A 27321-nucleotide genomic window follows, 5' to 3' on the forward strand; every position below is an offset into this window, starting at 1 on the left:
GAATAATATTCCATTGTAGCTATAGGCTGTATTATTTCATATGCCCAAGGATGCCATATTGCTCCACTTTTGGTCATTGTGGATAATGCTCCTATGAACATGAGTGCACAAGTGTTTCTTCCAGTCCCTACTTTATACTACTCCAATTTTTTTGCCTTAGCACTTTCTACACTTGAAATGTTACTGGGTCACCTTTTTGTGAGCAACCATGGCTCCCAGAACTGGAACCATTGTAGTTTCTCAATAGATATTTACTGTTAATACCTAAGATTTAAGGAAGAAGAAGAGACTGAAAATGAAATAAACAGGACCGGGGTGAAAATTTAGCCTAGTCTGAGACGCAAGCTCAGAAGCCAGCTTCCCACAGCAGAGTACCTGCGTCAAGCACTTGACTCTGGCTCCTGACTCTAGTGTCCTGCAAATGCAGACCCTGGGAGGTGGCAGTGATGGCTCAATTGATCAGGTTTCTGCCACCTACATGGGAGACCTGGATTGAATCCTGACTGCTGGCCCCTCCACCAGCTGGGCTGGTGCAGCCATCTGGGGAGTAAACAGAGTTGATGGCAACTTTCTCTGTCTCTCTCTCATTCCCTCCTTCTCACGTGAACAATAATTTAAATTTTAAAAATGGAAGATCTCCCTACCCCAATTAAACATTTAAAAGTACACTATTTTTTCTCCTCAAATACCACAAGGAAGCAGCTCCACTAACAAGTAAAGTTTAAGCAACTAGTGCTCTCAAGGGATCTAGAACTCCTGAGGTTGTTATAGTTCATCACTGAGGAAAAGAAAAAAGATAACAAGGACAGAGAGAAAAAGGTTTTGCTCCTTATACATCTGTTTCCCACATGTCCTAGAGCTAAAAGGGGATAATAATCTAAAACTTGGCTTTATATAATCTTCATGGAACCTTTTTAAATTAATTTTATTTTAATTGACAATTATATTTATATGCTTGTGTGGAAGAGTGTAATGTTTCAATGCATATATACATGGTGGAATAATTAAATGGGGCTAATTAAAGTATCCATCATATTATTTCTTTGTGGTGTTATAACAAGACAGAAAATCCATGGGTTATTGTCAGCTGCCTTGGCCAATCAAACTCACCTGCAATGATTTGCTCTCGGAATAGAAACGATTATATTTAAATCTGCACATTTCAGGCGTGAGGCCAGTAACTACATACTAGGCTCCCAGAGGAGCTGGAAGTTACAGGTCCTGGGGCTTACTTCTAAGGAAATTATACATATTCATTAAGTTTAGGGAAGTTTCAGGCAGAGTTATGCATTTCAGAAAGGAGTAGGCACACATGCCTGCTAAGGTGTCAGGTGTCTTGCATTATTTCATGTTCATCTGGTGTTGAAGACTTTAACATAAAGAGAGGGGTTAGCTTCATATCAGGAAGGTGATGGTGAGGGGCCAAGCCCGGCTTCAGCACAGGTGCCACAAAGCGGCCACAGCTGAATCAGACTTGCATGCGACTCCTGCATGAAATGTGTTAACCACTGAGTGTGGCTGCATCCAATCAACGGCTTCCTCCTGGTCCTTCCCGCCCCTTTATTTGCAAGAACACCTGGTTATTCTCAGCATTTAGCCAATGATAGGCTACTTGTTTTGCTTCTGTGGGGGCAGAGAGGTGTGTTGAGCTCTCCTGCAGTTTATAACTTATGGAGTTAAAAGAGGGAAAGGGCATCACTGTCATCTGGATACTTCCTACTTCACTGGGGCCATGAGCCCTAAAGGGCTTCAAGCAGGATGCAAATGAATTTTAAGGACTGGGGAGCAGGATTCCATGGAGGTGAAAGGTCTTGCAGTAGGAGGTCCAGCTCGGGCTTTCTTGGCTACAAATGAAAATGGTTGGAAAATGAAGAAGATGGAGACCAAATAAGCAGAGAACAGGAAAGCAGATGGGTAAGTCAGCCAAACCCAGCAGAAGCTGGAGAACTCCATCCACCAGTCACATGAGGTTTCAGTAGTCCTTACTCCCGCTTGTTGGCTGTCCAGTTGGTCGGTCGATTTCATGGCTGGACATGTTTACCCAAACTCAGCAGGGCTGTTGGGTCACACAGACTCCCCTTGTTTCTGCCAGGAGAAAGCTCTAAGGCAATCTTAACTTGCTGGATGGCTGCAGATAATGCTGGCCAGTGGTTGCCCTCAGGAAGCCAAATTTCGGGATGATGTGGTTAAGTCGTGTTTTACTGAATTCTGTAGCTTTTTTTGGTTTGATTCAAGTATGCTTCCAGCTGACTGGTAAAAATATCCACATCCTTTACCAAGTACTTAAGTCCCCTGGGCTCTCAACATCACAGTCAAATCAGTTTGTTAACCCCCAGGTAGTCGCCCCTAGAATTGTGAGCCTGGGACTTGGGGCACTCTCGTTATTTTGAGTTTCAGGCTTTTTTTTAAAAATAAACATTTATTTGAAAGGCAGAGTGACAGACAGAAGGGGAGAAAGAGAGAGGTTTACTATCCGCTGGTTCACTCCACAAGTGCCCACAACAGCTGGTGCTGGGCCAGACTGGAACTGCCTCCAGATCTCCCACGTGGGTGCAGGAACCCAAAACTTGAGTCATCGTCCACTGTTTCCCAGGTGTATTAACAGGCACTTGGATTAGAAGCAGAGCAGCCAGGATGTGAACTGGAACTCAGATACGGAATGATGTCATTGCTGGCAACAGCTTAACCCTCTGTGCAACATTGCCAGCCCCACTCCCATCTCTTTGGGGTGGTTGTGGGTGTTTACACACAACATACACTTTTGGGTGATTACTTGTATCCAGTCAGATTGTTTGAGAGTCATTGAAATACATCTCCTTTCCATAATGAGTATGGTCACATGTAGCCTCAGCAACTTGAAAGGCACAATTGTCAGGTATAGAAAACATGTTTGTCAGGATTATAATACCAACCTTTTCTACACTGATGGAAGCCCATATGATTCTCTTCAGTGAGTGTCTGAATTAGTATCAGTAGGAGCAAGTGTTAGACAAGCTAAAAATTGGAATGAGTGTCATATACAGATAGGAGATTTATATAGGAAAACATTGGCTGCTTCATCTGCTGGCTGATTGGTGCCCCTGACAATACATAACTGCTACTTCAGTGAGCCCTTTACTATCACCAGTAACTTCAGTATTAGAGTCCCCACGTGTTGTTTCTTTATTGTCTGCCATTAGAAGTCCCACTTGCCTTCCAAATAGCTCCTTAGGCATGTGGAACCAGAAAGGCACACCTGGAATTGGGCTAAATGTGTACGTTTCTCCCTGAAGGCCAGTCCAAGGGCACAATCTCTATTCATACTCTATGCCCATTCCGTAACTGGATTTTTTGTTTTCTAATTAGGTTTTCTGGGTTCCTTATATATTCTGGATAGTAATCCTTTGTCAGAAGAATAGCTTAAATATGCTCTCACTTTATGTTGGTTGTTTCTTCATTTTGCGGATTGTTTCCTTGACTGTGCAGAAGTTTCTCTCTTTGATACATTCTGATATGTTTTTGCTTTTCTTTTTTGTGCTTTTGGGATCTTATTAAAAAAAAGCATTGTCTGTGGTATTATATTGAAGTTGTTCCCTTTTTTTTCTAGTAGTTTGATAGTTTTGGGTCTTATATTTAGATCTTTGATCATTTTGAGTAGATTTTTGTATAAGAGGGAGGGAACATCTTAGTTCAATTAACTGCATATTGATATACAGTCTTCCCTTGCCAGTAACTGAAGAGACAGTCCATGCTCCAATGTGCTTTCAACAACTTTGTCAAAGTTGACTATAGATTCATGGATTCACTTTTTTGATCTCCAATTAGTCTCTTTGTTCTACATGACAATTTTTATGTAAGTACCATGCTGTTTTAGTTGAAATAGCTCTGTAGAATGTCCTGAAATCTAGTATTCTGATGCCTCCCTCTTTGTTGTTGTTCAAGATTAAATTTTATAAATTTATAATAGTTCCATGAAAAATGTAGTTAGTATTTCCATGGAGACTGCATTGAATCTGGAAATCTCTTCGGGTAGTATGGACATTTTAATTATATCTTGCAATCTTTTTTGTTTTGTTTTCTTTACCTCTTTCAGTAGTGTTATGTAATTTTCATGGTAGAGATCTTTCATACCCATGGTTAAATGGATTGCAAGGCATTACAATTTTTTGTAATTACTTCTTTCTGGTGCAGTCCATTAGAAATGCTGCTGAGTTTTGCATATTGAATTTGTATCATGCAACTTTACTGAACTTGTTTTTCAGTTCCACTAGTCTCCTGGTGAATGTACTCAGGTTTATTTCCGTACAAACTCATGTCATCTACAAACAGGGGCAATTTGATTTCTTCCTTTCCTATTTGTCTACCTTTTATTTCTTTCCCTTGCCTAACTGCTTTGGCTAAAACTTCCAATGCTATATTGAATAAGAGCAGTGAAGGTTGACAGCCTTTTCTGGCTCCAGATCTTAGAGGACATGGTTTCAGCTTTGCTCCTTCCAGGATCATGTTGGCTATGGGTTTGTCCCATCTGGCCTTTACTGTGTTGAGGTGTATTCCTTCTATACTAATTTATTTAAGGTTTTTGGTCACAAGTAGATGCTGAATATTGCCAAATGCTCTCTGCATCTGCTGAGGTGATCACATGAATTTTGCCTTTTTTTCTGTTGATGTGATATATTAGTTATTGACTTCCATAGGCTGAATATTTCTGAATCCCTGATAGAACTCATACTTCATCATACTAAAGGACTTTTGTTGGTGTGTGTGTTGAATGCCAATTGCTAGTATACAGTTGAGAATTTTTGCATCTGTGTTCATCAGGGATATTGACCTAGAGTTTTTTTCTGTTGTGTCCTTGACTGGTTTTGAAATCAAGGTAATGCTAGCCTCATAGAATGCATTTGGAAGGGTTCCCTTCCTTTCGATTACTTGGGAGTACTTTGAGATTAATTAGTGTTAGTTCTTCCTTAAGAGTTTGCTAGAATTCAGCAGTGAAGCCATCTGGTCCTGGGCTTTTCTTTGTCCGGATACTTCTTGTTACACTTCCATCTCACTACTTTTTATTGGTCCATTCAGGTTTTCTTTGTTGTTCAATCCTGGTCAGTTACAGGTGTAGAAATCTGTCCTCCTCTTCAAAGTTTGCCAATTTGTTGGTGTGTAGTCATTCATGATACTCTGTAATGCCTCTTTATACTTCTTTGGTGTCATTTGTAATGTCTCCTTTTCCATCTATGCTTTTATTTATTCAAGTCTGCTTTCTGGTTTTACTCTAGCTAAAGATGTATGTTTTATCTTTTCAAAAAACCAAATTTTTTACTTCATTAATCTTTTCTATTTTAGTTTCCTATTTTATTTATTTTGCTCTGATGTTTCTTTCTTTCCTCCTAGCTTTGGGCTTGGTTGTATCTTGCTTTCTAGGTCCTTAAGTTGTAGTTAGGTTGTGGTGTGTGTGTGTGTGTGTGTGTGTATAGGTGCTTACTGTTATAAACTTTTCATTAGAATTACTAGAATTGCTTCCGCTATGTCATAAGTTTCAGGTTATTGTGTTTCTATTTTCATAAGATTCAAAGAATTTTTAAATTTTCCTTATTTTTCAAGGACCCGTTTTTCATTCAGAACCAAGTTGTTCCATTTCCATTATTTGGATAACTTCTAGAGTTATTTTCTCTTTCGCTGACCATTTCTAATTTTACTCCATTGTGCTCAGAGAGGATAATGTGATGATTTTGATTTTTTTTTGAATTTGCTGGGATTTGTTTGTTTTTGTTTTTGTTTTTTTTTTTTAGTCATTAAAATTAGGAAGATTTATTTTTTTAACTTTTTTATTTGAGGAATATAAATTTGCAAAGTACAGCTTATAGATTACAATGGCTTCCCCCCCATAACTTCCCTCCCACCCGCAACCCTCCCCTTTCCCTCTCCCTCCCCCCTTCCATTCACATCAAGATTCATTTTCAATTCCCTTTATATACAGAAGATCAGTTTAGCATATATTAAGTAAAGATTTCAACAATTTGCACCCACATAGAAACACAAAGTGAAAAATACTGTTTGAGTACTAGTTATAGCATTAACTCACAATGTACAGCACTTTAAGGACAGAGATCCTACATAAGGAGTAAGTGCACAGTGACTCCTGTTGTTGACTTAACAAATTGACACTCTTGTTTACGGCATCAGTAATCACCCTAGGCTCTTGTCATGAGTCACCAAGGCTATGGAACCTTTTGAGTTCAACAACTCTGATCATATTTAGACAAGGTCATAGTCAAAGTGGAGGTTCTCTCCTCCCTTCAGAGAAAGGTACCTCCTTCTTTTCACTGGGATCTCACTCGTGGAGATCTTTCATCTAGGGTTTTTTATTTTTTTTTCCCCCAGAGTGTTTTGGCTTTCCATGCCTGTAATACTCTCATGGGCTTTTCAGCCAGATCCAAATGCCTTAACGGCTGATTCTGAGGCCAGAGTGCCATTCAGGACATCTGCCATTCTATGGGTCTGCTGTGTATCTCGCTTCCCATGTTGGAATGCTCTCTCCCTTTTTTATTCTATCAGCTAGTATTTGCAGACACTAGTCTTGTTTATGTGCTCCCTTTGGCTCTTAGTCCTTTCATTATGATCAATTTTGAACAGAAATTGATCACCAGGACTAGTGAGATGGCCTATCCTAAAGACTACTCTATGTGCTGGTGGAAAGAGGATGTATCCTGCTGTGGTTGGATGTAATGTTCTATTTTGATAAGACTCATTTGGTCTATGGTACAATTTAATTCTGATGCTTGTTTTCCAGTGATCTGTACGCTGACAAAAGTAGGGTGTTTTAGTCCCCTCAAAGCCATCGCAGGCTCAGAAAGATCCACAGTACAACTGGGCAGGAGTATGGGACGAACATGCAGCACTGCTCACACCCACCAAAGCCAGAGCTTGCACTGCCCTCGTGGGGTCAAAGTTGAGGAAGTAGGGGAGATGGTCCTCATTCCGCAGAGGTGATCACTCCTTCTTAAGGTTTTGGATATAGGACCCACTTTGCTGTGCAGAACTACGTGACCAGTGTAGTGCAGGGCACCGCTTAGGCTAAAATGTTGGGGTCACAGTTGCTGCTGGGTCTAGCGAGGTTTATGAGGCTGTGGTCCTCTTGCCTGAACAGTGGAGTGACTGTGGATCCCCAGGGATGAGGATATACAGGGGTTTCTATCTCCTACAGCAGTACAGATTCCAACTGTGGCTCCTTTCTCAAGATGGTGTCATGGAGCAAGCATTTGGTACCAGTTGGATTCTCAAATTCCCAGCAAAACTGAAAAGCATAAACATTACAGACCTCTGAGCTGAAAGCTGGCATGTCGGGGCAGCTAGTCTTGCTTTCCCACCCATCTGATGTGAACTGATGCTGGGGAAATATGTTCCTGACAATCCTCCACACCCAGCATCTCCCAAAGCACCCTGCAGGCCATGCTGCCTCACTCTGGGGCATGGCCAAGGAGCACAAATCTGTTCTCCCTCCTGTGTGCAGGGACCCATGGGGGCTGAGGCTCTGTCCTGAGGACTGGCAAGAAGACAGGCACGGGAATGGGCCAGCTAACACCTGTGGTGGCTCCAGTGATAGGCTGGCTAACACTCATGGCACCTCCAGTGATGGAAAGCACAGGAACCATTCCCGCTGGATGGACTGGAAACCTGAAGAGTGGGAGGCACATGCTATTGCCTCGTTCAGGGACAGCATTGTGGTGCAGCAGGCTGCTGCCTGCCACCTGGTATCTCATTTCAGCACCAATAAAGTCCAGGATGCTCTGTTTCTGATCCAGCTCCTTGCCAGTGCACCTGGGAAAGCAGTGGAAGATGGCCTGAATGCCTAGGCCCATGGCACACACATGAGAGACCAGGATGGACTTCCAGGCTCCTGGCTCTGGACTGATGCAGCCCAGCCATTGCGGCCTTTTGGGCAGTGAACCAGCAGACAGATACAGGCATGCCAAAGGCCACTAACACCCACCTCAAAAGATGAGTGTCCTTAATAGAAATGGGAACACCCTAAATTCTGCCTCTTTTGTGTTTATGAGAAGACTGATATTGAAAATGGGCTTGATTTCTTGAGCACATGAAAAAAAATTAACATTTATTTATTTTATTCAAAAGGCAGAGTTACAGAAAGAGAAGCAGCAACAGATCTTCCATCCACTGATTCACTCCCCAAATGCCTGCAATAGGTGGAGATGGGCTAATCCAAAGCCAGGAGCTAGGCACTTCTTCTGGGTCTCCAACATGGATGCATGAGCCTGAGCATTTAGGCCATCCACCGCTGATTTCCCAGGCATTAGCAGGAAGCTGCATCAGAAGTGGAGCAGCCAGGACTCAAACCAGCACCCAATGGGATGTCAGTACTGCTGACAGAGACTTCACCTACCACGAAACAGTGCCGCCCCCTCATGCATTTTTTTTCTTCCCTCCCACAACGTCCCTCCTACCCACAACCCTCCCCTTTCCCACTCCCTCTCCCCTTCCATTCACATCAAGATTCATTTTCGATTATCTTAATATACAGAAGATCAATTTAGCATACATTAAGATTTCAACAGTTTGCTCCCACACAGAAACATAAAGTGAAAAATAAGATGATTTTTTAAATGATGATGAAATCAGATCAGACCTATTGTCATGTTTAATCCCAGTGAGAGTCAAGTTGGGAATTGATAATTTCTTCTTTTTTTTTAACAGAAGATCAGTTTAGTATACATTAAGTAAAGATTTCAACAGTTTGCACCCCCATAGAAACACAAAGTGAAACATACTGTTTGAGTACTCGTTATAGCACTAAGCCTCAATGTACAGCACATTAAGGACAGAGATCCTACATGAGGAGTAAGTGCACAGTGACTCCTGTTGTTGACTTAACAAATTGACACTCCTGTTTATGGTATCAGTAATCTCCCTATGCACCAGTCATGAGTTTCCAAGGCTATGGAAGCCCCTTGAGCTCTCCGACTCTTATCTTGTTTAGACAAGGTCATAGTCAAAGTGGAGGTTCTCTCCTCCCTTCAGAGAAAGGTACCTCCTTCTTTGAAGACCTGTTCTGTCCACTGGGATCTCACTCACAGAGATCTTTCATTTAGTTTTTTTTTTTTTTCACCAGAGTGTCCTGTCTTTCCATGCCTGAAATACTCTCATGGGCTTTTCAGCCAGATCGGAATGCCTTTAGGGCTGATTCTGAGACCAGAGTGCAGTTTAGGACATCCGCCATTCTATGAGTCTGCTGAGTATCTCATTTCCCATGTTGGATCACTCTCCCCTTAATTTATTCTATCGGTTAGTGTTAGCAGGTACTAGACTTGTTTATGTGCTCCCTTTGACTCTTAGTCCTTTCATTATGATCAATTGTGAACTGAAATTGATCACTTGGACTAGTGAGATGGCATTGGTACAAGCCACCTTGATGGGATTAAATTGGAGTCCCCTGGTATGTTTCTAACTCTACCATTTGGGGCAAGTCAGCTTGAGCATGTCCCAAATTGTACATCTCTTCCCTCTCTTATTCCCACTCTTATGTTTAACAGGGATCACATTTCAGTTAAATTTCAACACTTAAGAATAACTGTGTATTAATTACAGAATTAAACCAGTCATATGGACAATGGGTCCAATAGTTACTGTAGGACAAAGGCAAAGAAGGAAAAACATGTGAACAGAAATGATAACTAAAGGGGCTCTCTCCAATACTGAGGCCTGAGTGGGGAGAGAAGAGATGAGTGAAATGCACCACACTTCCAATGTAGTTAAGGTTAGTAACCATGAGTGACCTTTAATAAAGAAAGGTGGAAAGTAGAATAGTGATTTTTAAGAGCTCCAACCTGGGGCCTGCACAGTGACACAGCAAGTTAAAGCCCCAGCCTACTTCGCTAGCTTCCCATATGTTGAGAGGAACGGTTGTGGAAAGAGAAGCCCAAAAGACATGGAGATGATGATAGATGCCTTCACATGCTGTGACCTGAGGACTGATTCTGGACTTCTTGGAGCTGCCCATTTCAGTTCTAGGAGCACAAGGATGGCAAGGGCAGTGAGATTAGCTTATTCTGTTGACAATTCTCTGCAGAGCTCTCTTGATGTCCCTGTTCCTCAGGCTGTAGATGAAGGGGTTCAACATAGGGGTGACCAGAGTGTACATCAGTGAGGCCACAGCACTCTTTCTGGAAGAGGTGGAGAAGGATGCACTGAGATACACACCTAAACCTGATCCATAAAATAAGCAAACGACCAACAGGTGAGAGCCACAGGTGGAGAAGGCTTTGTACTTCCCGTCTGGGGATGGGACTCTCAGAATGGAGGACACGATTTTATAGTAAGAGAAGAGGATCCCTGAGATAGGGAAAAACCCAAATGTGATACCAATAAGATACATGACTATGTCATGTTTGAAGGTGTCATCACATGTAAGATTGAGAAGCTGAGAAGGGTCACAAAAGAAATTAGAAATTTCAGCTGCCTTGTAGCAGGTAACTGGTAATAATATCAAGTTGTGCAGCAGGGATTCCAAAAGGCTGCCAAAAAAAGACACTGTAACCAAGAAAGCACAGAGGCAGGGGTTCATGATGACCTGGTAATGCAATGGATGACAAATGGCGACAAACCGGTCATAGGCCATCACGGTCAGAATCAAATCATCCATGCATCCACAGATGAGAAAGAGAGACATCTGTGTCAGGCAGCCCACATAGGAGATGGCTGTGCTGTGAGTGTGGATGTCCACAATCATCTTGGGAACCGTGGTGGAGGTGAAACCCACATCAGCCAAGGACAGGTTGCAGAGGAAGAAGTACATGGGGGTGTGCAGGTGGGTGTCAGAGATGATGAGCAGGATGATGAGCAGGTTCCTGAGCACCGTGACCTGGTACATGGACAGGAACAGCACTAACAGGAGGTACTGCAGGGCTGGATCCTGTGAGAAGCCCACAAGATGGAATTCTGGGACACACGTCCGATTTTGTGTTTCAACAGAGCCTGCGCTCCTTCTGGAAAAAGAGAGAGGGATGGAAAAAGGATACATGGGCACACAGTGCTTGCTTAGTTTTTTTTTTTTCTATAGTTTTAATTCAGCTAGTCAAGGGTATAACATAAGGGCAAGTCTATGGTCCATAGAATAAATAAAATTAAAAGAACTGTCGTTGGAGCAACTGAAAAATGTTAGGAAATCCAGAACACTAGACCTACCAAGTCCATGAACACATCAAATGCAACCTAAACGTTTAATAACAAATGCAAAATGCCCTTTTGCCTTCAAAGATAATATTCTAAATAAGGGTAATTAAGAAGCAGTTAAATATATCTTATTTTAGCAAAGGTACAAATTCCATTGACTTAAGTGCACTCTAAATGCTAGGACTGTGTTATGTCAACACTAACTTAATGTTGATCGTTCATGATAGGAAAATACTGTTGTGTGTTCTTTATTTTTCAGAGGTTTCATCATTCTCAGGTTTTCTGGTTTCCCTTCTGTATCTCCTTTTTGTTTGATAGGGAGACACACAGACAGGGAAGGAGGGAGGGAAGAAGGGAAAGAGAGAGAGCAAGCCAGCCAGCCAGCCAGCCCATTGATTCACTCCCAAATGCCTACAGTGTCTTGGATGGACTACTGCAGAAGCTGGGAGTTGGAATTTTTTTAACTTTTATTTAATAAATATAAATTTCCAAAGCACAGATTTTGGAATACAGTGGCTTCCCCCCCAATAACTTCCCTCCCACTCGCAACCCTGGGAGCTGAAACTTGATCTGGGTCTCCTACATGGGTAGCAGTCACCCAATTACTTGAGTCATCACCACTGCCTCCCACAGTCTGGAAGGAAGCCGAGTCATGAATGATAGCCTGAAATCAAACTCAGACACTCCTAAGTAGGAGGGGGGATCTTAACCATGTTGTGTGCCCACTCCTGTCTGTCTGCTGTGTGATCCATAACTTCTATCCTGGTCATTGGTGGGGGTCAAATTTTGATAAATGTGGTTTAATTAAGTGCACATAATCATACAAAAGCAATGACCACAAATGTAACTTTAGTGTTTTCTACACCTGTCAGGGATCAGAAATAAGGATTTTTATAAGAAATGTCTGAATTTTCAAAAGCTTAAACAGGTAATTTTTTTATTTGCCTCAAGATCTCAGTAAATTATCTTGTGTTTGAGAGGTGCACCTTATTTAAATATTTTCAAAATGTTCCTTTTTTCATAGCAACCTAGTAATGCTGCTTTACAATTTTATGATCATAAACCCTCTTATTTGCAGTTGAAGTGTTTGCTATCAAACAGGGTCCAAAGTCAACTTTGAGTTCCAATCTTCCTATGCCTAAAGAAAATATTGTAGTATTAACCTTTCCTTATCCATGGGTTGCAATTCTCTGTCTGCCCTAAGACAACTGTAGTTCATTATGGTAGCAGGAGAAGCTATGATTGAACTGAGAAAAAATGCAAAACAGAATTCCAGGAAATAATGCAAGCATACTTTTGCAGATTCTTCATCCATGAAATGGATGTTTTCCCTATAAGACTGTTGCAAGGAAATTTTCTTAATTCTTTTTATCTTTCTTTATTCTTTTTTTTTCATATTTGAAACAGAGGTATCTTCCATCTACTGGTTCACTCCTCAAATGCCCACAAGCACAGGCTGAGGCTGGAGCCCAGAATTCCATCCAGATTTCCTATCTGATATCATAAACCTGAGTAACTGGGCCATCACCTGCTGTCTGACATGCATGTTAGTAGAAAGCTTGGTCAGAGCAGAGTAACTGGGTCTTGACCCAGGTACTCCTCTATGGGATGTGAATTTCCCAAGCTGAGGCTCAACCAACTGCACCACAATGCATGCTCCTTCATGTGAGCATTAGTTTGTGCATCTCTAAGTAGATTTCTTTAAAACTCACCTGAAAGTTACATGAATGTGTCTAGTATACATACCTACTGCCCCTGAAACAGACTAGGGTGCACTGAAGCTGGGTTTTCAGCCCCTCTGGGATGTACACTCACTTCAAGCATTTCATCTGCTTCACATCTTTACCTGGGAGGGGGACATCATCTAATTTGTACGTGCATTGTTACGACAAGCTTTTGAAATCTTTGTCCCTCTCTTCATATCACACAAGTGAGGATTTCTGGCTGAATAGCAAAATTTGATGCATGTGTAGTTTTGTCCAACACCTGTTTGCTATCCCAATAAAAACAATCAAATATATCTTTGATATACCAAATATATACTAACTATATATTTGATATACCATCTATATATATACATCACCTATATATTTGATGTATCATCAAATGTTTCTCTGTTTAATATCTAGTAGTAATCCTTTCCTAATAAGAAATTTCAAGTTGTGTGGGAATGTTATTTCTACTTGTCATAATATTTCTGCTTGCTGTATGGAAGGAGTCAGGAAATCAGCATCATTCACCTACAATACGTGCCAACAGGTGTGTAAATCTCTCAACCTCCCCGTGATTGTATTGTCCACTGGACATAGGAAGAATAACACCCATATCTGTGACAGATTATCATCTAGGGGAATTGAGAGCTTAAGCATGTGGTCATATGATTTTTCAAAATAAAGATTCTGTAATTGGAGAAACAAGAAATTGTTGATAAATGATGCTGGCAAAGGGTACTCTAGAACATGCCTCAGCTCGGGCACAAGGATTGCCTGCCCCCTTCTCTCTGTGCATTTGTGCTAGATGTGAAACACAGCTCTGCCTTGATTTTTGAATACTCAGAAACAAAGATTTTGCTGTAGATTACATTAAGTGTCATTACAGGATCCATGTGCCCTTCACAGAGATGCAAACACGTGCTATTCCATGGTCTCTAGTTCTGTGGGACTTTTCTGAAAGGGATCTTCAAGAAAGCACTGAGTGTGTTAAAGCCACACTGATGACGGCCAGTTATTGCAAGCCATGGAAGGGTCTACTGAACCTGTAACAGAGATCTTCATTGCTGATGCCTCCACTCTGCCAAGCCAGGAATAGGGTCAGGGGAATCAGAAATGAAAGGGAGTGCATCATTCTTCTGAAAAATACATGTACATGGCCGTATTGAAGCTTAGAAGTCTTTAGACAAAAAAAAAGTGTATTTTCCAAAAAAAGCATCTGTAAAAAATTGATAACGTATGGAAAATAATGTATTAGGAAAAAAATCTATGTTCATTTCAAAAGCAGTAATTCAATCCCATCAAGGTGGCATGTGCCAATGCCATCTCACTACTCCAAGTGATCAATTTCAGTTCACAATTGATCATAATGAAAGGACTAAGAGTCAAAGGGAGCACATAAACAAGTCTAGTATCTGCTAACACCAACCGATAGAATAAATAAAGGGGAGAGTGATCCAACACGGGAAATGAGATACTCAGCAGACTCATAGAATGGCGGATGTCCTAAATAGCACTCTGGCCTCAGAATCAGCCCTAAAGGCACTCGGATCTGGCTGAAAAGCCCATGAGAGTATTTCAGGCATAGAAAGCCAAGACACTCTGGCAAAAAGATCTCTGTGAGTGAGATCCCAGTGGAAAGAACAGGTCTTCAAAGAGGGAGGTGCCTTTCTCTGAAGGGAGGAGAGAACCTCCACTTTGACTATGACCGTGTCTAAACAAGATAAGAGTCGGAGAACTCAAGGGGCTTCCATAGCCTTGGAAACTCATAACTGGTGCATAGGGAGATTACTGATGCCATAGACAGGAGTGTCAATTGGTAAAGTCAACAACAGGAGTCACTGTGCACTTACTCCTCATGTAGGATCTCTGTCCTTAACATGCTGTACACTGAGGCTTAATGCTATAACGAGTACTCAAACAGTATATTTCACTTTGTGTTTCTATGGGGGTGCAAACGACTGAAATCTTTACTTAATGTACACTAAACTGATCTTCTGTAAAAAAAAAAAAAAAAATTATCAATTCCCAACTTGACTCTCACTGGGATTAAACATGACAATAGGTCTGATCTGATTTCATCATCATTTAAAAAAAATCATCTATTATTTTTCACTTTATGTTTCTGTGTGGGAGCAAACTGTTGAAATACTTACTTAAGGTATACTAAGCTGATCTTCTGTATATTAAGATAATCGAAAATGAATCTTGATGTGAATGGAAGGGGAGAGGGAGTGGGAAAGGGGAGGGTTGTGGGTGGGAGGGACGGTATGGGGGGGAAGCCATTGTAACACATGAGTCGTACTTTGGAAATTTATATTCATTAAATAAAAGATAAGAAAAAAACTACTAACTACAAACATTAAATATGTGAATCAAATGATAGGTGAATTATACCTTAATAAAACTACTCAAAATGTATCACCACTAAAAAAAAAAAAAAGGCAGTAATTCATACTTTTCATTCCATTTTTCCATGAACATTCTGAAGTCCTCTCATTGGAGGACAAGAGCTTTGTCAGCTCTGTGGATGAGGTCCCAACTCAAATGACAATGCTGACTCTCAGAGATGCCAACAACTTGGAGTGGAGCAGATAGGATTCAACACTACACTGTCAGCATATGAAACTGGTGTATTCAACTTCTTCATTATCTCCTCCTGCTCAGAAAGACTTAAGCAGAGCTCCAGTGATCTAAACTACAGGAAACTCTGAGGACCGTTGGTTATCTCTTTCCAGTTCTGCAGTCAGAAATGGAAACCAACACCCCATTTTTATGTCTCTGAAAAGACAGGAGTGATTACAAGAGTGGTGAGGAAGGAGGTAGAAGTGAAACCCAGGTGTGGGGTCAGGAGAGGCATTTCCTCTGAGTTATCATGGGCCTGGGCTCCTGTGATCTTAGCCTTTGAGCTCCACCACACTTCACACATGACTGCCCACAATCATCAGAGAAGCCCATGGAAAGAGCACAGTGGACAGAAAGTGAAACTGCTGCTGGGGTTACCAGAGTGGCCATGTGCCCTGTGTCTGATTCAGACGTGGTTTCAGGGTCCAGTGCTGTGGTGTATTGACTAAAGAGAGCCTGCAGCCCTGGCATTCCATATGGGCAACAGTTCAAGTCCTGACTGCTTTACTTCCAATCCATTTCCCTGGTAACACACCTGGGAAAGCAACATAAGATGACCAAGTCCTTGGGCTCCTGCACCCACAAGAGAAACCTGGATGGAGTTCCTGGCTTCATCCTGGCACAGCCTCAGCTGTTGTGGCCATCTCAGGAGTGAACCAGTGGATGGAAGACCTTTCTCACTCTTTGTCTTTCCCTCTCTCTAACTTTCAAATGAAATAATTCTTTTTTTAAAGATGTGGCCTCAATTCATTGTACCTGATAACCAGATACAAGTCACAAAAATTTCCTGAGCTAATCTGTGCAACAAAACTTGGGAGATTGTGCAGATGTAGTGAAACAGCCTACTTGCAACAGTTCAGAGCCTGGCACTTAGGAAGCCCTTAATAAATGCTCACAATGTTATGGTCTCTGGCATCCTCATCATTGCCTTTATGATCATGTTTCTGAGTTCAGGAGACAGTTTAGAGATGCATTTGCTGCTGTCATGAAGAGGATTCCAAAGGAGTAAGACTTAATACAGGAGGAAAGCCAAACTCTGAATGAGATATCTGGGACTCCTGTGAGAAACAAGAACATAGACTTCACAGTCCTCTGGGCTGAAGGTTTGCTTATTGGTTCCCTCCCACAAGTCTAGCCCAACTCTCACTTTCCTTCTGATGAGAAAACAATGTTCCTAAGAGTCCAACCTCCTTCCCTGCTATCCCTCCACACTTACTGGGCTGCGCTGAGTCTCAACTGAAGCATGACCAAGGGTGAGGGCTCCGCTGCTCCTCTTCTGCCTGGAGTGCAATGGAGGGAGCCTCAGGTTCTGCACTCAGGACTGGAGACAGACTCAGGCAGGGGCCTCCTGGTGCAGATGCTCACAATGGGAGTGCAGCCACTATGTTTCCACCAGGAAGGCCAAGGTATGAATGTGCCAGCTCATTATTAGGACCTTGGATGCTCAATGCACAGAGCTCCCAATTAGCCAGCCAGTCCATGTTACCCTAGTCCCTGAGGACTTGCCGATATTCATGGAAGAGGAATAGGAGAAAATAAGTGTACCTGGAACCTGTCCACAAGGAAGGTCACCTGTGCCCTTTGGTGCTGACATCCAAGTTGCAAAATCTTGACATAAAACTCAGACTTCTGTTTTCAGTTTCATAGCTGAGTATGTGATTTTTTTTATGTCTCCCAATCCATTTTATTCATCATGAAACCTCAGGAGAATTGTATGTTGTATACCAATAATCAGATACTCTTTTCACTTTCTTGGTTAGCATTAGTCTCTAAATAGAGCTTCCTATTTCATTTCCTAAGACTTTGCTTGGGTTTGTATTTTATGTCTTGGGAACTCACGTGCTTTTTACTAATTTGAATTAGTCTTCATCTCCAGGTTAAGATTCTTACTGAATTATACTCATAGATTACAAAACTATTGATAGTTACATATTTCTTTGTCCTTATACTCCAATACTTCAGAAGCAGTAGGTTAAAAAGCACACTTTAAAAGTTTGCAGAAAACTGTAATTAACTGATAAGTTGATATTATGTATTTTCATGAACTTGTGAAAGATCCTACATATGTACAAAAGCATCGCTAGTTTGTGTATTGTCATATAGTAGATAGCAGTAGTGTGAAGGCAAAGCAGATTTCTGAGTTAGATTTCTTGAATTGCCTCCAATGAACCAAGACTATAAAATTCAGGTAGACACTTTTCATTTTGGGGCTGGTCAGTCTAGTTATTCCAACCATCCTACTGGTCTGGTATAGGAGGAAAAAATGCTTGCAACAGTGCCGCATATGTCATCTGTATCCCATAGAACACACTGGGCTGAGCTCTCTTGCTGTGGGGCATGACTGGGGAATGAGGTCCCATTGCCCCATCATTCCCAGTAAGCAATAAGAGCTGAGGCTCTCTCCTTAGGACTGTTGGGAAGACAGACAGCCCTGGGCCTCCTAATGTGGATGACTCTGGGAGTAATTGACACAAGCACAATTTTTACTGCATTAGTATCAGACTTTTTAAAAATTAACTCTTCACTTGTATTTAAATGTAGAAGGACAAAGGCCGACAAAGAGAGAGTTCTTCTATTCACCAGGTCACTCCCCAAATACCCACAGAACTTGGCCAGGCAAAAGCCAGGAGCTAAGAACTCAACCCGAGTCTCCCACACAGGAGGCAGGAATGAAATTGCTTGAGCCAAGATCTGCTGCCTCTCTACAAGCACTTTAATGGGAAGAGGGAACTGACAGAGGAGCCAAGAGTCAAACTCAGGTTCTTCAGTATGGGATGTGGGCATCCCAAGGGGAATCCCAACTGCTCGGCCAAATGCCTGCCCTTGGGACCAGCATTCTGTAAGGCTGAAGACACAGGCTGATCTGTCCTCCTGTGTGCTCTTGAGCACTCTGAGATGTACAGTGCTTTTGGTGGTGGTCTATGAGCACCACAGACTGACTAATCTCTCTCTCCAGCATATCAGACAACCTAGCAAGCCATCATGCTCTCAGCCAAATTGTCCTGTAGGAGAGCATTCAGAAAGGCAGGTTTTGTCTGCCTCGTGTATTTATTCCTATTATTATCTGTACCCATGAAGTACAGATAATTCTTTCATATGCTGATTTCTTTTGGTTTGTTTAAATTCCCAAGAGTGGAATGGCTAGATCATATGGTAGGTCTATATTGAGATTTCTGAGGTATCTCTATACTGTCTTCCACAGTGGCTATACCAGTATATATTCCCACCAACAGTGGACAAGGATGCCTTTTGTCCATATCCTCACCAGCATTTGTTGTTTGTTGATTTTTGTATGAAAGCCGTTCTAACTGGGGTAGGAGATAGAACCTCATTGTGGATTTGATTTGTATTTCCCTGATGGCTAGTGATCCTGAGCATTTTTTCAAGTGTCTATTGGCCATTTGAATTTCCTCTTTTGAAAAATGACAGTGTAGGGCCCAGCGCCATGGCACAGTAGGTTAACCCTCTGCTTGCGGCACCAGCATCCCAAATGGGTTCTGGTTATAGTCTCGGCTGCTCCTCTTCCAAGCCAGCTCCCTGCTATGGCCTGGGAAAGCAGTAGAAGATGGCCCTAGTCCTTGGGCCCCTGCACCCACATGGGAGACTTGGAAGAAGCTCCTGACTTCTGGCTTTGGATCGGACAGCTCTGGCCATTGTGGCCATTTGGGTACTGAACCAATGGATGGAAGACCTTTCTCTGTGTCTCTCCCTCTCACTGTTTGTAACTCTACCTGTCAAATGAATAAATAAAATATCTTGAAAAAAAAAGAAAAATGCCAGTCTAAGTCCTCTGCCCATTTCTTAGCTGGATTGTTTATTTTGTTGTGATTGAGTTTCTTGAGTTCTTCAAAATTCTGGATATTAATCTTTTATCTGTTGCATAGTTTGCAAAGAATGTCTCCCATTCTGTCAATTGCCTCTTCATGTCAATAGTGTTTCTTTGGCAGAGGAGAATTAGCCTATTTTTGCTGTGATTCCCTGTGTTTCTTGTGTCTTTTCCAAGAAGTCTTTGCCTATGCCAATGTCACACAGAGTTTTGCCAGTGATCTCTAGTAATTTCATGGTATCAGGTCATAGATTTTTGTGTTTGATCTATTTTGAGTGGATCTATTTTTGAGTAAGTGTCTAGTTTTTGTGTAAGGGTCTAGTTTCATAATTCTGAGTGTGAAAATCCAGTTTCCCCAGGACCATTGTTCAAGAGACTGTCCTTGCTCAAGAGATTGATTTTAGTTCCTTCATCAAAAATATTGCTTGTAGATGCATGGATGATGTCTTGAGTGTCTATTCTGTTCCATTGGTATACACATCTTTTTTTTTTCCAGTACCAGGTAGTTTTGATAATAACTACTCTGTAGTGTGTCTTGAAATCTGGTATTATGATGCTTTCAATTTGTGTTTGTCTTATAAAATTGCTTTAGCTATTCAGGGTTTCTTTTGTTTCCATATGAATGTTAGCATCATTTTTTCTAGTTCTGAAAAGAATGTCCTTGGTATTTTGATTGGTAGTTCATTGAATCTGTAAGTTGCTTTTGGTAGTATGGACATTTTGATGATATTGATTCTTCCAATTCATGAAAATGGAGGTTTTTACATTTTTTTTATCTCCTCTTCCATTTCTTTCTTGAAGGTTTTGTAATTTCTGTCATAGAGGTCTTTGACGTCTTTGTTTAAATTTATTCCAAGGGATTTAATTGTTCTTGTACCTATTCTAAATGGGATTGATCTTAGAAGTTCTGTCTCAGCCATGACATTGTCTTCATATAGAAAGGCTATTCATTTTTGTGTGTTAATTTAGTATCCTTCCACTTTACAAACTCTTTTATGAGTTCCAATAGTCTCTTAGTGAGTCTTTGCTTCCCCTATATACAGAAACATGTCATCTGCATGCAGGGATAGTTTGACTTCCTTCTTCCCAATTGGCATCCCTGTGATTTCTTTTTCTTGGCTAATGGCTCTGGTTGAAACTATTGAATAGCAGTGGTGATAATGGGCATCCTTATCTGTTTCCAGATCATAGTTGGAATGCTTCCAACTTCTCCCCATTCAATAAGATGCTGGCTGTAGATTTGTCATATATTGCCTTGATTCTGTTGAGGAGTGTTCCTTCCATACACAAGTTGCTTAATGTTTCCATCATGAAAGGGTGTTGTATTTTATCAAATGCTATCTCTGCATCGATTGAGATCATCGTATGGCTTTTGTTCTTCAGTTTGTTAATGTGACATATATCACATTTATTCCTTTTTGAATATTGAACCAGCCTGCATACCAGGGATAAATCCCACTTGATCTGGGTGAATGTTCTTTCTGATGTGTTGTTGGATTCATTTAGTTAGTATTTTGTCGAGGACTTTTGCATCTACATTCCTCAAGGGTATTGATCTATAATTTTTTGTTGTATCTTTTTCTGGTTTAAGAATTAAGGTGATGTTGGCCTCATAGAAGATGTTTGGGAAGATTCCCTCCCTTTCAACTGCTTTGAATATCTTGAATAGATTTGGGATTAATTCCTCATTAAATATCTGATAGAATTCAGCAGTGAAGCCATTTGGTCCTGGGCTTTTATTTATTGGAAGGATCTTATGGGATAACACAAGCAGACAAGCATATGTATTGTGGGAGATCCACAGAAAGGAGAGAGAGAGTGCAAGTGCACCAGTTTGAAGAGATAATGACTGCAATTGGAAACTTCCCAAATTTGAAGAAAGAAGTGGACATACACATTTAAGCTCCATGAACCCCAATTATAACACATTCAACACAATTTATAACTAAACTGTAAAAATATCAAAGAGAAAATCATGGAAATAGCAAGGGAAACATGACTCATCACATAAAATGAAGTTACTAATGAACTGTCAGCAAATTTTTCAGCTTATCCTGGGTGCTTGGAAATTTCCATACTCAGACCACACATCACTTCAAGACATCAGAACCTCTGGTAGTGAAATCCAGGCATCAGAATTGTTAAAGTTCCTTAGAGGGTTTCATGAAAAGGAGCAGTGATATGCATCCTCACGGATAACGAGGTCAAATAAGTTACAAGGATAAGAATGCAAATGTGAGTGGAAAGTACATTCAAATTATGGAACAGATATCAATTTTTTTTTATTTTTTTATAAAGGTCTTCCTTTTTGCCTTTAGTTCACCCTCCAATGGCCACTGCAGTTGGAGTGCTGCAGCCGGTGCACCGCACTGTCCAAAGGCAGGAGCCAGGTGCTTCTCCTGGTCATTCATGGGGTGCAGGACCCAAGCACCTGGGCCATCCTCCACTGCACTCCCTGGCCACAGCAGAGAGCTGGCCTGGAAGAGGGGCAACCAGGACAGAATCCAGTGCCCCGACTGGGACTACAACCCAGTGTGCCGGCGCCGCAAGGTGGAGGATTAGCCTGTTGAGCCACAGGGCCGGCCCAGATATCAATTTTAAATAACAAAAAGGCAAAGTATATTTTCTTTTTCCAGGATAACTTGATCGTCCATAATGAACTAGAGAAGGCTCCATAGGTACAATATGAGTCAGGTATGCAAGGGTAAAGATATAATGTTTCCATAAAGAAAGAGCAAAACAGGAAATCTCAGTTACAAAAGAAGATGCATGAAAGCCATGAGAGCCTCATGTGTGATGTGATGAGCCAGGTGAGATTTTAGGGTCTGGATGCTGAGTTTTGCTGCCTTCCAATCTGTGCTCTAAATAGTTTGCTGACTGAGAAGTCTCCACATGGCCCTCTTGATGTCCATGTTCCTCAGGCTGTAGATAAAGGGGTTGAGCATGGGGATGACCACAGTGTACATCACTGAGGCCACTGCACACTTCCTGGAAGAAAGTGAGGCTGCTGAAGTGAGATACACCCCAAGGGATGTTCCATAAAATAAACATACAACAGTCACGTGAGAGCCACAGGTGGAGAAGGCTTTGTACTTCCCACCAGCTGATGGGACTCTCAGAATGGAGGAAATGATTTTGTAGTAAGAGTGGAGAATCCCTGAGATAGGGAGAAAACCATATATGATGCCAACAAAATATATGGCTATGTCATGAGTGAAAGTGTCAGAGAAAGCAAGAGTGAGAAGCTGGGAAGGTTCACAGAAGAAATTAGAAATGTCAACATCTTTGACGCAGGTAGCTCTTAATAGCATCAAAATCTGCATCGGGGATTCCAAAAGGCTGGCCACAACTGACACTGAAACCAAGAAGCCACAGCGGCAGGGGTTCATGATGACCTGGTAATACAATGGATGACAAATGGCGACAAACCAGTCATAGGCCATCACGGTCAGAAGCAAATCATCCATGTACCCAAAGATAATAAAGAGAGACATCTGTGTCAGGCAGCCCACATAGGAGATGGCTGTGCTGTGAGTGTGGATGTCCACAATCATCTTGGGAATCGTGGTGGAAGTGAAACCCACATCAGCCAAGGACAGGTTGCAGAGGAAGAAATACATGGGGGTCTGGAGGCGGGAGTCTGAGCTGATGGCCAGGGCGATGAGCAGGTTCCCAAGCAGCGTGATCAAGTACATGGACAGGAACAGCACAAAGAGGAGAAGCTGCAAGGCTGGATCTTCTGAAAAGCCCATGAGATGAAATTCTGAGACCTGTGTGAGATTTTGTGTTTCAAAACAACCTGGACTCCTTTTGGAAAGGAAAGTAGGATTGGTAAAAGGAAACAGATAAACAGGCACCCAGCACTCTCTATGTCTTCAAGTCAAGTTTGTATGGGTATAGCATGAGGGTAACGCTAGTGTTCACAGAATAAGTTGAATTCAAAGAAAAGGGTTTTCTTGTTGTAATACAGTTGTGAAATTCATGCATTTTTTGCATGATACAAATTTTCCAGTAGCTTCTGGAACTCCACTTTCATATTCACACTCGGTAACCAAATTCTGTCATCTTTCTCAATGGTGACAAACTCAGTCTTGTGAGAGATCTTTTGATTGGTGTCTGAGCTACCTCTCTCTATGTAAAAGCCTTAAAGAGTCTCACAAATTTTAGAAAGCCAAGAACATTAGAACTAACAAGTCTATGTTCAGAGTCTAATGCAATCTAGTATTTATGAGAAACAGTCTAATTAAAGGAAATTTAAAAACAGTTAAATATGCCTTTTTTATTTTAAGACAATGGAACAAATTCCTTTCAGTCACAATTTTTATAAGTCATCTATAAAGCTACAAATGTATTGTCTGAACCCCAAACTAACATTGATTGTTCACAACCAGGAAATACTGTTGTGTGTCTGTTGTCTTCCAGGGATCTACCCATTCCTGGCTTTTCTGACTCCCCTCCTTCATGGATGTATGTGCTCACTCTAATATTGTTTAGCTCATTTGCTTAGAGAGAAAGAATACTCTCATCCACTGCTTCACTCCACAGATGCCTGTGATGGCTGTGGCTGGAACAAGGTAGAAATTGTGAGTTCTTATTCCTATCTCAATCCAGGTCTCCCCTGGGTAGAGACTCAACCATCTGACCACTGCCTGCCAGGATCTGTATTCACAGGAAGCAAGAGTCAGGAACCAGGGCCAGTAATCAACCCTAAGTACTGTGTGGGAGCTGGCACCTTAACCACTATGCTATTTACACTCACTCCTTTTTGCCTCTTAGTGCCATTTAATATATAACTCCAGTCCTTAGCTTTGGTGGACTTCAAATTTTCATAAAAGTCATTGTCTAATACACATAGTCATGTGAAATCAATGACCACCATTGGAACAATAGTGTATTCTGGACCTGTCAATGATTAGAAACAGTGAACTATTAAGAACTATTTGAATTTTTAAAATTTTCTACAGGTTTCTTTGTATGGTCCCCTGAGAATCTTAATAAATGCCTGATATATGAGAGCTTTTTACTTTGAACATTTTTAAATTTTTTCTTATGTGTCACTTAATGGCCTGGCAATACTGCTTGGTTGTTTTTCTGATCATAAACCATTTGAGGTGAGTGATATCAGGAAAGCTCCAAAGACAGCTCTGAGTCCCAGACTTCCTATGCATAATTCAAGGATTTTTATGTCACCACTTCCTGGTACATGAATTTTTCTAACTTCAGCTGCCTAAAGGCAATGTTAGTTTATTATTTTGCTAGGTTATACTGTCATTGAATGGTGAAAAAATGTGAAACAGAATTCCAGAAAATAATGTAAAGATACTCAATAGTTACCACCTCTGTAAAATAGCAATAATAATTATCTCCCTTGTAGAGCTGTTGTAAGAAAAAGTTTTAAAATATGTTATTAAATTTCTGTTATTTTATTTGAAAGGCAGAGAGATCTGGAGAAAAAATGATAGAGAGACTGATCTTCCATCCTCTGGTTCATTCCCCGAATCCCTACAACAGCTGGGGCTGTGCCAGGCCAAAGCCAGGAATAAGGAACCCCATCCATGTCTCCCACACAAGTAGCAGGAACCAAAGTACTTGGACCATCATCTGCTGCCTCCCAGGCATATTAGCAAGAGGCTGAATTGGAAGAAGAGTAAGCCAAGTCTGGAACCGGGCAATGTAATATGGATGAAGCAGCTTAACCTACTTTATCACAATGCCTGCCCCTCTGAGTCAGCAGTAATTTCTGCATCCCTAAATAGTTTTCTCTAAAACTTACCTGCAAAGTGCTTGAAGCTCATCTGAGTAGAATTCTATACCTCTTGCCCATGAAATGTACAAGTATACATTGATGCTTGGGTTTAAGCCTCTCTGTGAAGTGCTCATGTCTCCTTCATATACTTTGATTGTTTCCTGTCCTTACCTGAGAGAGGAACATCATTTCATTTGTCTATTTATTCTGACAATCTTTCAAAAATTCTTGTCTCCATATCACACAAATGAGAATAGCTATAAGATATGTGCATGGAATAGAGTTGTTTGAGTTGCAATATTCAGTGCACAGGCAATTTTACTATTAATCATTTACATCTGCTGCCCCAATAAAACAATTGTAATCAACTTACATCCTCTTATTAAGATATACCATTGAATATATATCCCTGGGTTATATCTAGTCATAATCCCCCCATGATTACTCACTGAGATGTTTCATCTTGTAGACAGAATAATATTTCCATTTGACTCCAGTGAAGGAGACAGTGCTCTGAGAAGGGGTGAGGAAATCAATGTTTCCATCCCAGATCATTCACCCACTAGAGGCACAATGCGTGTGGATCTCTGCACCCCTGTGTACTTGTATTGTCTACTGGATACAGGAAGAAGAACACACATATCTATGACAGGCGTAGCATCTAAGGAAGTTTAGAACCAAAATATTTGGTCACTGTGACATTTTAAAACACAGAATTTGGTGCTGGCACTGTGACAGAGTAGACTAAGCCTCTGCCTGTGGTGCGAACATCCCATTTGGGCACTGGTTCAAGTCTCAGCTGATCCTCTTCTGATTCAGCTCGCTGTTCTGGCCTGGGAAGGCATAGAAGGTGACCCAAGCACTTGGGACCCTGTGTCCATATGGGAGGCTCCTGGATTTTTGGATTGGCCCAGCTCTAGCCATTGTGACAGTGCACCAGCAGATGGTAGACCTTTCTCTGTCACTCCCTCTCTGTCGGTAACTCCGCCTCTGAAATAAATAAATATTTTTTAAAAATACAAAATACACAATTCTCTCATTATGGAGATAGAAAGTTTGTCAGTGTATACCATTGTCCAAGGCACGGGAAGCTACAATGATATCCAACTCAAAAATGAGTCTCACCCACACAAAATGTTTGCCGCGTCTCAGGGTTTTTTCATTCTATATAAAACAACCTCTGCCTTGATTTTTGAATAACTATAAACAATAGTAATGCTGCAGATGCTACTGATGAGATTATAGGACCCATGTTACTGAGTATGGCCAGCTATTGTGAGCCAAGGTAAGGTCTATTCATTATTTAACATTTTTTTTTAAACTTTAATTTAATGCATATAAATTTCCAAAGTACGACTTATGGATTACAATGGCTTTCCCCCCATACCGTCCCTCCCACCCACAACCCTCCCCTTTCCCACTCCCTCTCCCCTTCCATTCACATCAAGATTCATTTTCGATTATCTTAATATACAGAAGATCAACTTAGTATACATTAAGTATGGATTTCAACAGTTTGCTCCCACACAGAAACATAAAGTGAAAAATAATAGATGATTTTTTTAAATGATGATGAAATCAGAGCAGACCTATTGTCATGTTTAATCCCAGTGGGAGTCAAGTTGGGAATTGATAATTTCTTTCTTTTTTTTTTTTTTTTACAGAGGATCAGTTTAGTATGCATTAAGTAAGGATTTCAACAGTTTGCACCCCCATAGAAACACAAAGTGAAATATATTGTTTGAGTACTCGTTATAGCATTAAATCTCAATGTACAGCACATTAAGGATAGAGATCCTACATGAGGAGTAAGCGCACAGTGACTCCTGTTGTTGACTTTACCAATTGACACTCCTGTCTATGGCATCAGTAATCTCCCTATGCTCCAGTCATGAGTTTCCAAGGCTATGGAAGCCCTCTGAGTTCTCCGACTCTTATCTTGTTTAGACAACGTCATAGTCAAAGTGGAGGTTCTCTCCTCCCTTCAGAGAAAGGTACCTCCTTCTTTGATGACCTGTTCTTTCCACTGGGATCTCACTCGCAGAGATCTTTTGCCAGAGTGTCTTGGCTTTCCATGCCTGAAATACTCTCATGAGCTTTTCAGCCAGATCCGAGTACCTTTAGGGCTGATTCTGAGGCCAGAGTGCTATTTAGGACATCTGCCATTCTATGAGTCTGCTGAGTATCTCACTTCCCATGTTGGATCACTCTCCCCTTTATTTACTCCATCAGTTAGCGTTAGCAGGTACTAGACT

General features: G+C 41.3%; 2 protein-coding genes and 1 long non-coding RNA gene across 7 annotated transcripts in view; 1 reads left to right on the forward strand and 2 right to left on the reverse strand.

Moving 5' to 3' along the window:
* The first annotated feature begins 1266 nt into the window (after positions 1-1266).
* LOC149121561 (uncharacterized) overlaps positions 1267-27321 on the forward strand; it is a 73331-nt gene continuing 47276 nt past the window's right edge. Inside the window, exons 1-2 of one of the 5 annotated variants that reach the window (XR_016223354.1) lie at positions 1267-1914; positions 8107-8306. This is a non-coding gene — a long non-coding RNA (uncharacterized LOC149121561). Of the gene's footprint in view, positions 1915-8106; positions 8307-27321 lie in introns of those variants that run through there. The other 4 variants (XR_016223352.1, XR_016223350.1, XR_016223353.1 and 1 more) reach the window with 4 other exon arrangements.
* On the reverse strand, positions 10028-11008 carry LOC149121562 (olfactory receptor 7E24-like). Its single transcript, XM_089316282.1, has one exon. The coding sequence runs from the start codon at positions 11006-11008 to the stop codon at positions 10028-10030; it is 981 nt and encodes a 326-aa protein (XP_089172408.1).
* LOC100343862 (olfactory receptor 7E178-like) lies at positions 22182-23072 on the reverse strand. The gene has a single exon (XM_017338775.4). The coding sequence runs from the start codon at positions 23070-23072 to the stop codon at positions 22182-22184; it is 891 nt and encodes a 296-aa protein (XP_017194264.4).

The sequence above is a fragment of the Oryctolagus cuniculus genome, chromosome 16 (genome assembly GCF_051225735.1).
Source record: "Oryctolagus cuniculus isolate XC-2025 breed Fujian yellow rabbit chromosome 16, ASM5122573v1, whole genome shotgun sequence".
Lineage (NCBI taxonomy): Eukaryota > Metazoa > Chordata > Mammalia > Lagomorpha > Leporidae > Oryctolagus > Oryctolagus cuniculus.

Bases quoted from the DNA above. Each gene is read 5' to 3' on its own strand.
- LOC149121562 (XM_089316282.1), bottom strand. From the start codon at position 11,008: ATGTATCCTTTTTCCATCCCTCTCTCTTTTTCCAGAAGGAGCGCAGGC.
- LOC100343862 (XM_017338775.4), bottom strand. From the start codon at position 23,072: ATGGGCTTTTCAGAAGATCCAGCCTTGCAGCTTCTCCTCTTTGTGCTG.